This window comes from Bombus terrestris, chromosome 9, assembly GCF_910591885.1.
Source record: "Bombus terrestris chromosome 9, iyBomTerr1.2, whole genome shotgun sequence".
Lineage (NCBI taxonomy): Eukaryota > Metazoa > Arthropoda > Insecta > Hymenoptera > Apidae > Bombus > Bombus terrestris.
The window spans coordinates 1287979-1305349 of record NC_063277.1 but is presented as its reverse complement, the minus strand read 5'-3'; the positions used below and the strand labels follow the sequence as shown (position 1 = coordinate 1305349).

The following is a 17371-nucleotide window of genomic DNA, read 5'->3' as shown; positions in this document are numbered from 1 at the left end:
TATTTTTATATATTACGTAAATAATATGTTATATATTGTTATATTAAAAATACTTGTTATACAAAAAGTGAAAATGTTTAACAAAATTTTTAGCTGTGACTAGACCAGAATTAAATTATTTTCTTTAGTGAAATTTTTCTCTTAGTGACAGTAGTAATATGTTACCAATAATTCTGAAGCGATCCAGTTGGTAGCAGTAATAGTAGCAGAAGGCTTTCAATATTGACGCACATTGACGCTTATCAAGAATCCTATAATCGCCGAAAACTGAAGAAAGATCTGCTGTCAAATTCGAAGTAATTTTCACAAAATAAAGTATATTATTATATATCTCAGGAACAATGTCAGAGACCGTAATAGATGAAAGGTAATTTTTTAGCAAGGTCTTATAGTAAATGTGTTTTCAATGAATATTCCATTTTTTTTATTATATATTAAACTATTTTATAGAGTAACTGACGAAATTGAAGCACTAAAAGCGATATTGCTTGATGATGAATTAAATATAAAAGAAAATGACAGGTAAGTTTTTTTAGGGAATGTTTGTAACCTAATAAATGAACTAAATCAATTGTCATTTGGAGACTTTCAATCATTATAAATTATAGGTAATGTACCATTAGAAAATGTTATTTATAATTTAAATATTTATTCCATTAACAAAGCATATTAAATTTAATATTTAAATATGTACTTATATAGGAAAGGAAGGAATTTTAACAGTAAAATAATATAGAAAATATAAATAATATAAAAGAATATAAGAATATTTATCTTCATACAAATGTATAAATTTGGAAGCTTAACAGATATAACACTGTCAGTGTTATAATTTTATACAGTATCATGTATTAATTATATTAATTATTATTTGTTAGAAGTATTTTTAATTATATATATATATTATATATATATATATATATATATAGGTGTAGTATTTGTAAAATAAAGAATTTGATATTTTTAATACTCTATGATTTACTTATATTTATTAATCTTTATAATAAATTCTCATTGAACTACAAACTAACTGATAGAGAATTTAGAAATTTATGTATTGTGAAAAATCAATGTTTTTTCAGAGGTGAACCAGAATGTATTGAAACTGTGTTATTTCCCTCAACTGGTGAAGATTCACAGTCTCAATATGTTTGTGTAACACTAATTGTTCAGTTACCTGTGGGATATCCTGATATATCACCTACTATTAGTCTCAGAAATCCCAGAGGTTTAGATGAAAATACAGTGAGGCTTATGCAATCAGATGCAGAAGCAAAATGTAAGGATTTCATAGGTCAACCAGTTATGTTTGAACTCATTGAGGTATGTATCACATATTAGAAAGTGTTCTGTGAATAATAAGATATGTTAAAGTATACATTGAGCTTATGTAAAATGTATGTACAAGAGTTATATTTAAATTTTATTATATTGCTATTCTATTTATATCAGAGTTACTTCAGGATTTTGTAGTGTTTCATTTATTATTTCCTTTAGATATTATTATGTTATGTTTTATTATTATGCTTTTGTAACTATTACTTTATTGGCTATATGCTATGTTTTGTATCTATGTGATATTATTATAACAGTTAATAAGAGAACACCTTACAAGAAGTAATCTTCCAACGGATCAGTGTGCCATATGTTTGTATGGTTTTCGGGAAGGAGATGAATTTACAAAAACTGAATGTTATCATTATTTTCATTCACATTGTTTAGCAGCACATGTTGCTGCTGCAGAACGATATTATAGAGAAGAACAAGAAAAATTGCCACAATGGCAACAAGATGCAACAAATAAATTCCAGGTATACTAATATGTAGTTATGAATATGAAACTAAAAAAATTTGTGACAGTCCTAGTTACCATTAAATATGACATAATGTTTCAGGCCATATGCCCTGTCTGTAGAGAATCCATCAATTGCGACGTAGAAAGCCTATGGTCTGCTCCACCTCCAATTGATGTTGAAGCTGCCATCGATTTTTCAGTAACTGCAGAGCTGAGAGAATTACAAAAACAAATGGCAGCATTATTCTTAAGGCAACAACGGAGGGGTGGTATAATTGACTTAGAAGCCGAAGGTGTGAAAACATTGGTTAGAACAGAAGATGAGCCAGGTGCTACTACTGAAGGACCCAACCCTCCGGGAACCAGTTTAAATGCATATTCAAATCAAAATATGCAACCTGTTGATCATATGGTATGTTTATATGTTAAAAATAATGATAAAGATTGTATTGACAAACTAGATAGTAATTATAAAAAACATTTACATAAATTTTTTACTCGTTAATGAAAAAATATATAATTGATAATATGTGTCTAAAGATTCTAATATTTATAATTTGTAATTTTTATTTTTTTAATTTTAATACCTTAATAATAAAATATTTCCTTCAGCAAATGTCACAATCAAAACAGTCCTCACAGACACAAAATCATGCTCACTATCAATCAAGGCAACTACATCATAATTACCAAGGTCATAATAACCATGGCCATCGAAACAGAGGTCGTGGACGAACTCATTATCGTCGTCAATTTGACAGAGTTAGGCACACGGAATCTACTCCCAGATGACAATGGGTTCGAGATAAATTATTTACTGTCTGGTCTTCTATTTTACTAAGTGTATACAATAATATGAACAGCATTAGTAGCATAATTGTGTATGTATTATATAATAACTGTTTAATTTCAAATCACTTTTACGTATTAAAATTATAGGTTTCATTGTTCAGCAACATTCCCGTTATAACGGTGTATAAAATGGGATATGTTGAGACTTCCAATCCATTGAGACTCCTGAAGCCATGGTGCTCTTTTAAACGATCTACAATCGTACAAAAGTTAGTTCTTTTTTTAAATATAAATATGTATACAGAGCTGTAAGTACTGTAGCATATTACAAACAAGCAAAAGAAAGAAAAGATACCCAATCAAAATGTTATACTAAAAATATTTTATACCAGTCATTTAAAATTTAACAGTCTTGGAGTAAAAAAATAACATGTATCACTTTCAAATTAATCATTTTTACATAAATTTCACAACTTACAATACTCATTTCTATGCAAAAATTTATTAATAATATAGATTGTACTATATAACAGAGCAGACATGGATCAGTGTTTAAAGAAATACTTGTTCATTCCTTTTAAAGGAATCGAAAATTTCACTTTTGCTCTATGCATATATTCAGAAGCAATGTAAATCTTTAGAAAAAGTATGTAATGCTATTATATATCAAGTTTAACATGTGAAATATACCTTTCTCTCAAGAGTTGAGAACTTTGGTTTAATGTATAAATCAACCACTACTTCTGAAAGAACACTATTCAAAAAATAATGCGAACAACACAAAATGTTTTATGCAGTCATGTAGTATATATATTGAAAAAATGTAAGTCTTTGATTTTTGTAATTTATTTGTATTTTGTTTTCTTCATTTTCTTTTTGAACGTCTTGTTAAAAAAGAGATTTATTGTAAATATTTCTTTGTTGGGTGCAAAAGTAGATTCTGTTAATATGTAAAAATCTTCCTTGTAATTGTGATATTTGAAAAAGAGTAATAACATAAAATAGGAAAAAATTTTAAAGAATGAAAACATCAGATCATTCCAATTCAAATAAATTAAGATATTAATTTTATTATAACAATGTAAATTCTTCTTTATAGCAATGATACATTTGACATTAGTTATATATTGTTAAGGTAATTATGATCTCTAAAAATAGAATAGAAAATGCTTTTATAAACGATAAAACGTTTCAGCACATGTAAAATTACGTAAAAAAGATTAATTATTTTTATTCTTTTTTAAACAAAATACCACATAAAACAATAATATGCATTTTTTGTAAATCATATTTTAAATCATATAAAGTAATATACTGTAAATCAATATAAAATACCTTTATTTTCACTTTGTCACAACAAAAATGAACAAAGAACTGTCTGATTGAAAATTGTAATGAAATCTATATACCATATAGCTATTTGTTTTCTATATTATATTTTGTATATATTAAAATACTTTACCTAGTTCAATATGAGTGTAATTGGAATAATACAGAAAGTTTCTTCTAAATCTTTAATTTTCTTTACAACAAAATTTTTATTATATGAAATAAAGAAGTAAATATTTTTGTATCTTCTTGTTGAACTTACATTCTTTTAAAAAGGATGAAAATGAATGAATTAAATGTATTTCTAAAATCAGATTGAAAGAATAATATTTCTTTATTTTTAAATTTATTTTATATAATATTTATTTATACATACATGTACCAAAGAACTTATATTTAATTCAATACATTCAAAGTAAAACTTTGTTGTTTTCTTTATATCGATACTATATTTACCTGTGATATTTTTAAGAGAAGAAAAGTGTAATTCAATTTTCAGTACGCTTATTTTATAAATATGTATGTACATAACTTTTTATGCCAAAAATTAAAAATTGGAAGTTCAGTATGTATCTATAACTATAGAATCTTTGTAATCTTGATATATGTTTCTTACAAATGTAATAAAAATATTCAATGAAAAAATGTTTTATATATAAATTGCACTGATATTAAGCAAATATTAAATGCAATAAACAAAAAAATTTTCCATGAATAAAATTTTAATGTATGGCTAATTAAAAATAAAATGAATAATATAATAATATTTATAGTGTTTTCGAAATGATTAATGCAAAATATGTTACAAACAGCTTAATAAAAGACTTAATAAAACATTCAATTCTCGTTCTATAAAATTCTATATTTCATATATTTGTCTTAAGTATAGTCTTCTATTATTGACCCTTTATTTATTTTATTATTTCTGAAATCTATAATTTTCCATATTATTATTGCTTAGTTGCAAAGTTAATAGCTTCTAAAACTTCTGATAAAATCCTAAGACTTCATTGGATATTGCAATTTCTATTTCATTAATCCAATGTCACTGCATTAGAACAAAGCACATTATTTACATAAAATTTTTATTTTTTCATGTTATATACCATATCACAAATGTTGCCAAAATAATAATTTTCACTTTTTCTACTTAAAAAATGTCATTTCATTATAATTCTTATTTATCAAGAAAAAGGTATGTAAAAAGTATTCTAAAAATATCTGTGAAGTAACTATATATATTTATTATAAAAAAATATATATAACATTTATAATAGATATTACTTACAAATGAAAGGAATCAATGTTTATAAAATAGAATCTATGACTTTTTTATTACATTCATTTCATAAAAATTAACACATAGGATATATTGTAAAAGTAATAATATAATAATTTAGCGATATGTATGTAATATTAATACATTCATATCTTTGTTTCAATCTTGAGTTAATGTAATTTAGTAACAAATAAAAATAATTCTTTTTTTTATTGTATTTTGTATTTAAAATTGTGCACAGCATTTTCATCTTGATTAGGAATGTATAAATTGTTAGTTTTGAAACAAAATTTATACAAATAAATGTTCAACTTAGGACGCTTATAACAATCAAATTATAAGATTAATAATAAGTTAGTATATTTACAATTAATTTATAATCAATATTATGAATACCAGTCATTGCATTTTATGGATATGTAATAAAATCATAAATGATTGAAAATAATTTAATACTATGTAGTATATTGTTCCTTTAGTTTATTAAGTTTTAATTTTAACTGTTCAAGTTCTGTTTGTACTGGTTTATAAAAGTCCTTACATTGCAGCAAAATATTGGAAGCTGCATCTAATAATACTGGACTGATAGATTTTGGTGAGGGAATGTCTATAGAAACAGAACTAACAATACTGTTGTCACCATATCCTTCATCAATACTTTCATCCGAAGTTTTTGCTAGTGCCTTCAATTGATCTTTCAAATCCTGTAGGATAAAACCAGTTTTAATACTAGATCTCTTGATAAAAATAAGAAGATTATGAATGAACAATTAATGTTTATGTTAAAAAGTTAATGTAAAAAATTACTTTATTTCTCATTAAAACCTGTTTTAGGCATTCATGTAAGGAAACTTCCATTTTGTTCTTCTGAAACAGAATAGTTATAAGGTAATTATAAGTATTCCCCTCCATAATAAAGTCCTCTAATCTTATATATACATTATAAAATAACATTGTATACCATAGTGGTTAAATGTCCCTTTATTTGAATTCCATGAAGTTTATTTTCTAAACTTTTAACTTTTCGTTTTTCTTGTCTAAGTTTCCTGATTAAAGCAGTGTTAGCTTCATATGATAATGTTTTTAAACGTTTATTTTCATTTATTACATCTTGCATTGAATTTAATTTTTCCTCTGCTTCTATATTTTTTGATTTTAAAAGTTTATACTGTGCAATCATTTTAGTTAACTGTAATCGCAATTGAAAGATTGCATCTTCTATCTGACTTTGTTCCTGTTTAGAAGACAACAGAGTAGTCTGTAATGCTTCATTCTCAGATTTTAATTTTTGAATTTCAAGTTGCGTTTTACGCAATGTATCAGCAGTTTGATTTTTCTCAGTTTCACATTTCTGTATATTTTCTTCCATAGTTGTAATTAATATACGTTGCTTAGCCAAAGCATTTTCCATCAATGCTTTGGAAACTTCATTACCTAAAAGTCGTTTTTCTAATGTTTTTAACTCTGCTTTTGTATCTCTTAATTCATCTTCTGTTAATTCCAACTTTGTGGAGACATCTGGAGAACTTGATGTACCGATATCTAATGATTCTAAAATACTGTTTGATTGACTTTGTATCTTTAAGTTGCGTACCTCATATTCCAAATCTTGCTTTTCTTTTCTATGTTTTTGAAGAAGTTCTGTATAATCTATGTTTAATTGCTTATATCTAGCATTTATGTTTGCTATTGTTTGCTGTCTTTGCTGCAAAATTCCTTGATAAGTATCAATTTCTAATTGTAAAGTTTTCTTGCTTGCTTGTAGACCATGTACTTGAGATTGATACCATTTTACAGATGCTTCTGATGCATCTAAATGATTTTTTACATCTGTTAGAGTATTTTGTAATTTTTGTTTTTCCTGAACTACTAACTGCATTTCTACATACAATTCTGTGATTTTTCCTTTAAGCCCTTCATTAGCAGCAATTCTCGCATTGAGTTCAATACGCATATTTTCTAAATCTATTCGAAGTCGCTCATTTTCTAGTTCCAATAATGCAACACGTTTTGATAATTCTATATTTGAAACATCTGGTGTTGATAAGTGTCTAATATGAAATTCATCGGTCATCAATTGCAGAGAATCTGTTGATGTAACAGAATCTAACTCTCCTTTAAATGAATCAGATAAATTATCCATTATTCCAAATTATACCGTAATTTAATGTGAATAGTGTATTTTTTCTAAGTTTTCTTTCATTAAATGCAACATATTATGAGTAGGTTGTAATTTAATTTTATAATCGAAATATACTAGTCCAGCACTGTTAACTTTGGAATGTCTAGTATTTTGATAAAATATATATATCATACATACTTCATTTTGTGAAATTATTTGGTTTTCTTTTTATTATTATATTAGTAAATATGAAGAATACTGAACATGACATATGTTAATTGTAGACTATGTATATTTGTATATATATGTTTAAATGTCACTTCATATTATATTTATATAAGAATACGACTACATACGTGTATAGTACACATGCAAATATATCCTTTACTTAAATACTTATCATCAAATATAGATATCTCAAAATTTATACAATTTGTGGAAAGAGCATAAGTACTTCATGAGAATGAACTTTATGATCGAAAATTATGGTATTATAATATTGTTGTTAGAAATTGAATCTAAAAAGTAGTATCAACTATATATGCCTTTTAATTTTAAACTCTCTAAAAATCCACAATAATATTATAATAAAAATAATTAAAAAATCACAGAAGGTAACCTATCGATTGTACAAGTGAAGATATATTAAGGCCGATTAAGATTATTCATATCATGGCGCTAGTATCGTTTTAGAGACAATTTCTCAGAGACGATAATCTCAGTACTCAGTAGCGCGCATGGTCATTTAACGTCTTTGGATTAAGGGTGGGTCTGTTCTTTTGCGGGAGGGGTCGTGTAAATGAATCTAAATATAACAAACAAAAAATATTGTAATATCCACACAAAGGTTTTGCTTATGCATTTTACTTGCGAAGATTAATATTGTGGGTAAAAGTGTTGATATTATATTTCTGTGTTCGATGCTTATTGACAGCGTAACGGTGACGAAAACTTCTTGGTGGATGGAGTTCTCTACGATTCGTTCTATCTTTCCCTAATTTCCAGGTCCCCCCCTCGACCCGATTCCCCATAAAGATTCAATCCCCTATACACTCTAGTCGCTCCCGTTCATGGCTGCGTGCCGGGGTGGGGGAAAACAAGCTGTATAACGACGTAAAATTTCGAAGCTTGTATGCAGGAATATGTCAAGTTTAAAAATCGGTAAGCTATTGCATTTATTTGTTTTCTTTTTTCAGTAATAGAGCGATAAATTATTTTATAGTATTTCATAAATAATAAAGAGAACGGCTGAATTGAAACTCGTGCTAGTTGTTGCCCCTTTGCATTCAACACGCTTCTACATTGCTTTTGTAGTATGGTAGGCAAGAAGGCAATGAACGATATTCTATATACTGTGCTTCGAAAGTTACCACATTCTCGTTCAAGGTTTGCGTGAAGGGGATCAGGAAATAATTGTCACAATTCTTGTGTATACGCGTTCTGCTGCGTATGTAAATATTTCACAATGGGCGGCACATTCGCCTGTTTTATCGAATCTATCGGTTATAACTAGAGTGCGGATGTTTATGCATTTCAGATATGTTAGAATATGCAAATGAAATATACAAAATATAGAAATATAAAATGTATCACCTATATGCAAAAGAACATGTAAAATATGCAATAATCTATAATAATGGAATTGTTGTTAACTATAAATTATGATTATAATTCGCAGTACATAATTAATTAGATCTTTATTAATTGAAACTGATTTATAATTTAACATATATTCATTGTTTCACATGACACAACATTAACACTACATCGTAAAATTTGTAATATAGTTGATAAAATAAATTTTATACACACTACCATATGTTTTTCAAGCAAGAATATGCAAAACATGAAATATATAGAATATGCAAAATGAATAATATATGCTTAATATTGCCTAGAGATAAACAAATCCATATCCCACTTTATTGTCAGTTTTCTATGAAAATTTGCATAAATATCTGCAATCTGCTTATAATAACTGTCAAATTTTGATATTCAAAGCTATGGTTAAAATAACATTATATTTGTTTATATTTTAATCATTCCATATAAGCTTTATCTGTAATAATTTAAGTTTTGCAGTTATTTTTGATATTTTGATTCTTTTTCAAATTTATTAATTATCTTTTGCATCATATGTTTTGTTTCTTCATAAAAGATTTTAATAATAATGCAATAATCTTGCGTGTTTTTGTTAGGTACATTCTACTTTATAATACATTGTAGTTAGCATGAATGTTTAATGTTCTCTTTATCAATATTTTCTAAAAGATATTTTATTATATATTTCATTTTGTATATAAATTCTATTATTAAAAGTATATATCAGTAATATTAAAATATATTTAATTTATGACTGTATTTAAAGTACATATATAATTTGTATATATTTTTAGCATCAAAGTTTAATATAGTTTAACATTTCTTGAATATATTTTAATTAAGAAAAGTTTTAACTTTAAACTAATCTTTAGCATTTTTATTTTATATTCTACAGTATCATTTCATTCAGGCGAAGGATCTACTTCTAAAAATATATATATTAACATTTATAAATAATATTGCATTAATAACATATATAATATATAATTAATAATATAATAATAATATAATATATAATTAATAATTTTCATTGCTTTATATTACTTTATAGTTGTCTTTCTTACTTTTGAAGTCGATAATTTGATAACTTTTGTATATAAAAAGTAAAGTAGAATTTATTAAAAGAAAATAATTGCATATATTTTATATCTGTTCTTTATAAATACTTTAGTTTATTATTTACATATAAAATTTTACATAATATCTTTGAATAACTCAAAAATATATGTGTTTGTATATTACATAAAATTCACTAATTATAAAATATATATCGAGAACATTTAATTTAGCAGCTATTAGTTATATTAACAAAATTACAAAAATAGTACTAATATAAAATAACTCTCAGTATGTTACTTAATAAATAAATGTCTTTTTTCCTTTTTTGGTAAATTATATATATATATATTTTTAAGTAAGCTTACAATAAAATTAAGTAATAATGCAGTATAATATTTTTCTGATAGTATATCTAAATATCGTATTTTACAATATATATGATGTCAAGTTAATGATTGTTTCATTTTTTTTCTAAAGTGTTGGTAATGCACTTGCTTGCCCTACCCTTGAGAACGATGGACTCTGAGCAAAGAAATCAGCAGGTATATCAACACTAAACAAAAAGCTAAAGAATGAATGCCTGCTGCACTCACGCTGCCGACACAGAACAAGCAGATTTAACATTTATGCAAATAGTGTGTGAGTAGCAGCTACTCACGCCACACTCAGACGTATATATCCATTTTCGCACATGGCAGCCATGAAGCATGGTACGTTTTATTCTTGTATGCTTTGCTTTGTATGTAAATTTGTTTAAATGTCTATATTACTATAGTTTATTAAAAAGAATTAATTGATATACCTTTAAACTATATTTTTAAACATATATTCATTATATTTGAAAATATATGATAATAATGAATTACCAAAAAAAATTAAATAACATTTTATATAAATATACGTATAAAATATGTTATATAATGTTTTACAGTTTCAGTACAACTAACAAATTACACTTCCTGGCATATATTAAAATCTTATATATGTAGTAGTTTAAATAAATTAAAGTAATTTATAAAAAGGAATTGTAAAAATATATAAAAGGCATAATATAAATAAATTCTAAACAAAAATGTATTCTTTATTTTACATTTCACATTATTTTGTAACAAATTGCTTTAAATAGTTTCTCTAAAATTAATATTTTAGTATATTATAATTGGAGATTATTAAGAGATAACAGTTATCTGCACTATTAATGTATTTTGTAATCTAAGGATTAGTTAATTTAGTAGATTCTGTATATATTAGATATTTTATTTTTTGAATCTAAGTAATTATGTTTCCCGTTTTCAATTGTTATTATTATTAATAAATATTATATTATGTGGTATATATATATTATTATATAAACAATTTATGTCTTATTTAACTTTTATACTTAAATGTTAAAATAAATATCCAAATTTTAATTCTGTGATCTGATTTTTCTAAAAGCTTTTTATTACAATAACTTTAAATTTGAATTAGGATTATTATAATCAAATTTTTATATTTCGATTGAAAATATATAATATTTAAAAAATTCATTATTGTGACAATTTTCAGGCAAGACAAGTCAAGACGACGTATGCTATGTTGTCGCCAAATACGACTATGGAGCACAAGGTGCTCAGGAGTTAGATCTACGGAAAAATGAACGATACTTGCTTCTCGATGATTCAAAACATTGGTGGAGAGTACAAAGTGCAAGAGGACAAGCTGGCTATGTGCCAAGTAACTATGTCAAGAAGGAAAAGCCATCTCTTTTTGACAGTATTAAAAAGAAAGTCAAAAAGGGCTCTGGCTCTAAAACTCTACCATCCAGTAATTCACCATCCAGAGCCATAGAATCGCCTATTATGGCTAGGCGTTTACCTGCTGATCCAAGTGAAGCAATAGGTACAGCAGTTGTCAAGTACAATTACCAAGCACAACAAGCAGATGAATTGTCACTCGTCAAAGGCACTAGAATCTTAATATTAGAAAAAAGTAATGATGGTTGGTGGAGGGGTCAAAGTGGTACACAAGCAGGATGGTTTCCATCAAATTATACTCACGAAGAAGGAGATGCAGATGATACTCTTCATACGTATGCAATGGCAGAAAATGTTCTTGATATTGTTGTTGCGCTTTATTCATTTTCTTCCAACAATGATCAAGAATTATCCTTTGAAAAAGGTGATCGTTTAGAAATCCTTGACCGTCCACCAGCAGATCCTGAATGGTATAAAGCAAGAAACAGTCAAGGTCAAATAGGTCTAGTGCCACGTAATTATCTTCAAGAATTGAGTGAATATTTGACACAACCATATCGTGAGAGGGGAATGACAAGTAGTGAGATTAGTACAGGAGACTCCCTTGAAAGAAGGCCGGATCCTGGTGATAGACCACATCTTGTTGGAAAACCTTGGTACTATGGTAGCATTTCACGTTCGCAATGTGACACGTTATTGAATCAACATGGTCATGATGGTGACTTTTTAATTAGAGATAGTGAAACTAATGTAAGTACAAATAAAAATAATTTAAATAATATGATTCTTATATATTTAAATTAGTTTATTTGAAATATCATCTCGTTGATAATAACAAACAATGCATTATGATAATCTTTTAAATATAATAAAATGTTTAATTTAAATTATGCAATAAACATTAAATAAAAATTTTATAACATTTATATAGGTGGGAGATTATTCAGTATCTTTAAAAGCTCCAGGACGTAACAAACACTTTAGGGTACATGTGGAAGGAGCGTTATATTGTATTGGTCAAAGAAAATTCCATACACTAGACCAATTAGTAGACCATTATCAACGAGCGCCTATTTATACTAACAAGCAGGGTGAGAAATTGTATTTGGTGCGCCCATTGCCAAAAGGCAACCCCAGTAGTAATGGTTGCTAGGTAAATTCGTGCCATGAAAGAGCGGTCCATGCGCTTTCGAATGTATCTTCAAGATACGTAATGCCTGCCTAGTAATATCAATATCACACATCTCGTATGTTTATACATAACAATTAATATAATTGGTGAACTCGTATATTAGTGTTTCTTGATTGTTTGTCCATTTACACTGATAAATAATTTATTTCTAAGTAATTACCACCAACAGTTCTTATCATTCATTGGAGCTTCCATACTATTTAGCAAACAAAGCTAAGAGAAACGAAACATTTGTACGGCAGCTATATGACAATTGACTAGTTGACACAAGGCTTCTCTTTATATCCATATGTAATTGTAAAACACGACCGATCATGTTATTACAATTAATAATATATTTACAACTACACGTAATGTAGACTGCAAATATAATGATCAAATAACGGTTAATTATCATGCAATTATGACCGGTTAAGTGGATCTCTACTCCGAATCTATTGGTATTAAATTATGACAAAGACTAAGTGTTCATTTGTGATTTTGTATTTATTAGAAATTTTTAAGTAAATAAACTATATTTAAGTGTGCATCAGGTAAAATGTAGTTGTTCTTCAATCCTTTATTTATTATGCGTATAATTATTACGACATATTTTTAAAAATTAAATTTTCTCTGCTGTATTTACATATTAGATATATTTTCACTAATAAACATGATTTAATTTAGAAATACTTAGAAATTTTTGTTCCTAATATTTAAAATATGTATATGTTTTATTATATTAAAATTAAATGGATTTTTATATATGTACAAAATTTACATATACAAACATAATTTATGACAAGACACAGTGAAATGAAATTAAATTGAATTGTATCAAGGGATGATTTTACTAGACATAATACACGATTGGTAACAAATATTAATCTTTATTTAACGTGTATATTATATTCATAAATAAAAGTATTATTTTTTTCTGTTATATGAATAAGAGATTGGTGCTCCTGTAGATAAAAGTTAATGGCACTAATTGCCAATAAGGTCACATATATAAACAATTGCCCTAAACTAAACATATTTTAGGTCTATATTATTTGTTCGTAATTCCATTAAAAACTTATGCTTATATAATCATAAGAAAGGATTGTTCGAATTTCTTGTCATGTTGCTCACACCAGAACCAACCTAAAAAGGCTTATATATTTAGATGTACAGACATACATACATACATACATACATATATATATATATATATGTATATATATATATATGTATATATATATATATATATATATATATATATATATATATATGAGTATAACTTATAAAATTAAAACGAAAATATTATATTCATACCATGAATGGATTTGCATGATATGCTGGAAGAGTTGGTTGCCATACTTTATTTGTCATTAATTGACTGAACTGAATTACATCTCTGTTACTAGATGATCCAATACCTACCCACTGCGGATCTAAAATATTTATATTTTTTAATTTATTTCAAATGTTAAATATATTGAATGTTACATTCTTTAAATAAGAACTTACCGTTATTCATAGGAAATTGTACTGGTTTAAAAGGATTAATAGGATTATATAGCGAGGTATCAATTGATTGTGTATTATTATTAACTACATTAGATGGTCGCCATAAATCACCAGTTGCAAATGGATTTGAAATTACATTTGTAGTTTGATTTCCTACACCCCAGAGTGAATTCGAAGCTATGATAAGAATAATAAAATAATTTTGTAAAATTAATTTTAATAAATTAAAGATTTAATGATATATATATATATATATCCCTTTGTTTATCCGCGTTTGAACTCTTAGGGAGTTTACATATATAAATGCATATACCATTATTAGTATTCCATGTGGATGTATTTAATGTTGTTGCAGTATCATCTTTCAATTGTATTTGTTTCATTAGAGAATCTAAGTCTTTCAGTGCCGCATAACGATCTTCTGATGGAGGTACATGTGCACCATTTGCATTCATTGAATTAGTCATATTTCCTGTAGTCTGACTAAATGGACTTAAGGATTCAATATCTAGACACACACAAAAAATCAATTATTAATATAATAATTATATTATATTAATTTGTAAAAACAGAAATGTAAAATATTGGTTCAATTTACTTGTATCTTTTTGGCTATCAAAAACAGGATTGTTGTCAAAATTGGCAAAGAATGACTGAGGTACAATAGGTTGACTGAGTTTATTTGCAGGTGTTGTAGTAGTAATAAATGGATCAGGAACTTTGCTGAAATCAGCTACAAAATCTGTTGAAAAGTTATTAAAATTAACTGATTCAACATTGTTTGTTTTCGAAGCTGATGTAGATGTTGTAGAAGATAATGTTGTAGTAGATGTTCCAGAATGTGGAACCCTTGGAATGTTAGTTTGATTAGATGACTGTGATTTTTGATTTGAGTTCTGATTTGCCATGGACGGATCCAAATAATATCTTTTAAGCTCATATTTTGCACTCATTAGATCTTTCATTTTTTGTTCATCTTTTGTATCTAAAGTCTGTGATGAATTTTGGTTCATCAAGCCCAACCATATTCTTCTACAATATTCATTACCACGTTCCTTTATAAAATCTATTTCCTCTTGAGTAAATGTTGCCATAGAAATAGATTTTACTCTATGTGGTGGTGTCAAGCCCCTCCTGTAATTTAAAAAAAAATTAGTAATGTAAATTTCTTCCTATTGCATTTTATATGTACTAATTGATCAAATTATTATAACTTTTAACATTAAAATAATAAAATTATTAGGTCATCCTTTAAACATTATATTTCTTTTGTATTAATAATTACTTTCTACTAACTAAATCTTCTATTCCTCTTTTATAAAATCATGTTATGATTCTATCCAATTCCATTGTTCTATGCATAGAAAATGTATTATGATATTCTTATGCATTTAATAATAGGTAAAAATAATCTAAATTGGCATAGAATAAAAACACTAAAATTTCACTGAAACTTATAACAATGTAATTTATAAATAATATATTCATACTGAATATTATTAAAATAAAAAATATTTATTGTGTATATTAAACATTATTTATAATATTTAATAATTTAACTATTCTTTCCATTGCCAGTCAGACTAATTAATATAATATATATTATGAACTTTATAAAATAGTTAATGATATTCTATATTATTTATGAATAGAACACATTTTGACCATTGATAACAACTACTACGCACAAAGAAAACACTGATACCGATAGTATATATTAACTTCCTGACCGCAAATGCGAGCATTTAACAAAGATCCACAATCTCCTATTTATCATAGTAAAATACATTCATTACACGTGTTTCAACGAAACCTATTATTGATGCATTTGCAAATAAGAATATATTTTATTTTTCATTAAATACGAAACTGGACCTACCTAATATATTCGAAATGTTGACATTTATTCAGTGATAATTATAATTATTTGATCGTTAAATATTATGTAAAGCATTTGTAAAGTACATTTTGGTCAGTTCTATTCATAATATGATAAAATAATGAAGTAAAACAACAGTTACGTCATTTTTTTATAAGGAAGAAGAGCTTGGTACACTTTATTGGCTTCTTACAAGTAACGAGTACTTACAGCATACCAGAACAAGAGGTACAGACGAATGAACCGATTGTCATGTTGACGTAAGTTGGGCCTCGCTGATGGCAATCGAAACATTCTTTATTACCAGGTTGTGAGACCAGCTCGCGTAATATTTTTAAATTTTTCTCGTCTTGCTTTCTTTTCGCGGACGCCATCATATACGAGAATGCACTTTATAACTATAAACGGAACACGGGAGATACACAAGACACAACTCTCGCGCTCTGGTTGCGGAACTGACTCAATTTTCTGTCACGACAGTCGTGCGTGTTCCGTAACGCATTCTAAAAATGTTTCAGAAACATGAAACGCGGAATAATAATAATATATTTGCAATGATTTTTTTAATGGTTGATTTTCACTCGTTAGCAGTCCTTATTTTCATGTAAGTTTCTTTCGCGTATTTTTTTTTTCAAATAGAATATTTTATTAATAATTTTGCATTAGTTTTTGTTATAGATGCTTTTATTTTTTTATTAATTTTCTATATAAGTACACATTCATATAAACATTCAAAGTCTAATTATGACGTTTATTGAATTATATAGTATATAAAGCTATAGTTAAACTAGCATTACGTTTATGCTTTTTATGCAAGTTTCTACTGTATTTTTCGTTTTCGAGTAAAATATTTTACAATAATTTTATAATTTAATTCTTTTATGGGTGTTTTTATTTGTCTTACAAATTTCAAAATAAAATTCAAATTATATCACAAATTGTATTATATAGTGATAGTATTGCTATATTAGTATAATAGATATATATATAGAGAGATACTAAATATATACTATAAATATTATATAGAAGATAGATCACTATCGCTATATTATTACTATACACATTACAACTATTAATCATATTATAAAAACGGAA

General features: G+C 26.3%; 4 protein-coding genes across 11 annotated transcripts; 2 read left to right on the top strand and 2 right to left on the bottom strand.

Annotated features, from left to right (window-relative positions):
* Positions 1-176: 176 nt before the first annotated feature.
* Positions 177-3290, top strand: LOC100644406 (E3 ubiquitin-protein ligase RNF25). 3 transcript variants are annotated; one of them, XR_001098960.3, is made up of 7 exons: positions 177-367; positions 451-522; positions 1083-1323; positions 1593-1811; positions 1896-2207; positions 2408-2676; positions 2735-3290. XR_001098960.3 is itself a non-coding variant. In XM_012311552.3 (7 exons), exons 1-6 carry the CDS (start codon positions 342-344, stop codon positions 2585-2587), a joined length of 1050 nt encoding a protein of 349 aa, XP_012166942.1. In that variant the 5' UTR covers positions 177-341; the 3' UTR covers positions 2588-2593; positions 2735-3290. The 3 variants fall into 3 exon arrangements, 2 of the variants coding, with proteins under 2 accessions (XP_012166942.1, XP_003397454.1); XM_012311552.3 differs by having other exon boundaries at positions 2408-2593; XM_003397406.4 differs by having other exon boundaries at positions 2408-3290.
* A 2096-nt stretch (positions 3291-5386) lies between these two features.
* LOC100644642 (spindle pole body component 110) lies at positions 5387-7664 on the bottom strand. 4 transcript variants are annotated; one of them, XM_048408630.1, is made up of 4 exons: positions 7516-7664; positions 6157-7310; positions 6003-6062; positions 5387-5899 (listed from the first exon to the last, which is right to left on the bottom strand). In XM_048408630.1, exons 2-4 carry the CDS (start codon positions 7267-7269, stop codon positions 5651-5653), a joined length of 1422 nt encoding a protein of 473 aa, XP_048264587.1. In that variant the 5' UTR covers positions 7270-7310; positions 7516-7664; the 3' UTR covers positions 5387-5650. The 4 variants fall into 4 exon arrangements, with proteins under 4 accessions (XP_048264587.1, XP_048264588.1, XP_048264586.1 ...); XM_048408631.1 differs by lacking the exon at positions 7516-7664 and having other exon boundaries at positions 6157-7007; positions 7085-7279; XM_048408629.1 differs by having other exon boundaries at positions 6003-6059; positions 6157-7663.
* A 380-nt stretch (positions 7665-8044) lies between these two features.
* LOC100644764 (cytoplasmic protein NCK1) lies at positions 8045-13445 on the top strand. Of its 3 annotated transcripts, none has more exons than XM_003397408.4 (4): positions 8046-8478; positions 10456-10688; positions 11527-12464; positions 12646-13445. In XM_003397408.4, the coding sequence occupies exons 2-4, from the start codon at positions 10670-10672 to the stop codon at positions 12865-12867; spliced, it is 1179 nt and encodes a 392-aa protein (XP_003397456.2). In that variant the 5' UTR covers positions 8046-8478; positions 10456-10669; the 3' UTR covers positions 12868-13445. The 3 variants fall into 3 exon arrangements, with proteins under 3 accessions (XP_048264589.1, XP_003397456.2, XP_048264591.1); XM_048408634.1 differs by lacking the exon at positions 8046-8478 and adding an exon at positions 8524-8764; XM_048408632.1 differs by lacking the exon at positions 10456-10688 and having other exon boundaries at positions 8045-8478.
* Positions 13446-13755: 310 nt separating this feature from the next.
* On the bottom strand, positions 13756-16814 carry LOC100644525 (arf-GAP domain and FG repeat-containing protein 1). The gene is made up of 6 exons (XM_003397407.4): positions 16487-16814; positions 14996-15531; positions 14711-14905; positions 14398-14574; positions 14203-14321; positions 13756-14031 (listed from the first exon to the last, which is right to left on the bottom strand). Exons 1-6 carry the CDS (start codon positions 16651-16653, stop codon positions 13978-13980), a joined length of 1248 nt encoding a protein of 415 aa, XP_003397455.1. The 5' UTR covers positions 16654-16814; the 3' UTR covers positions 13756-13977.
* Positions 16815-17371: the final 557 nt, after the last annotated feature.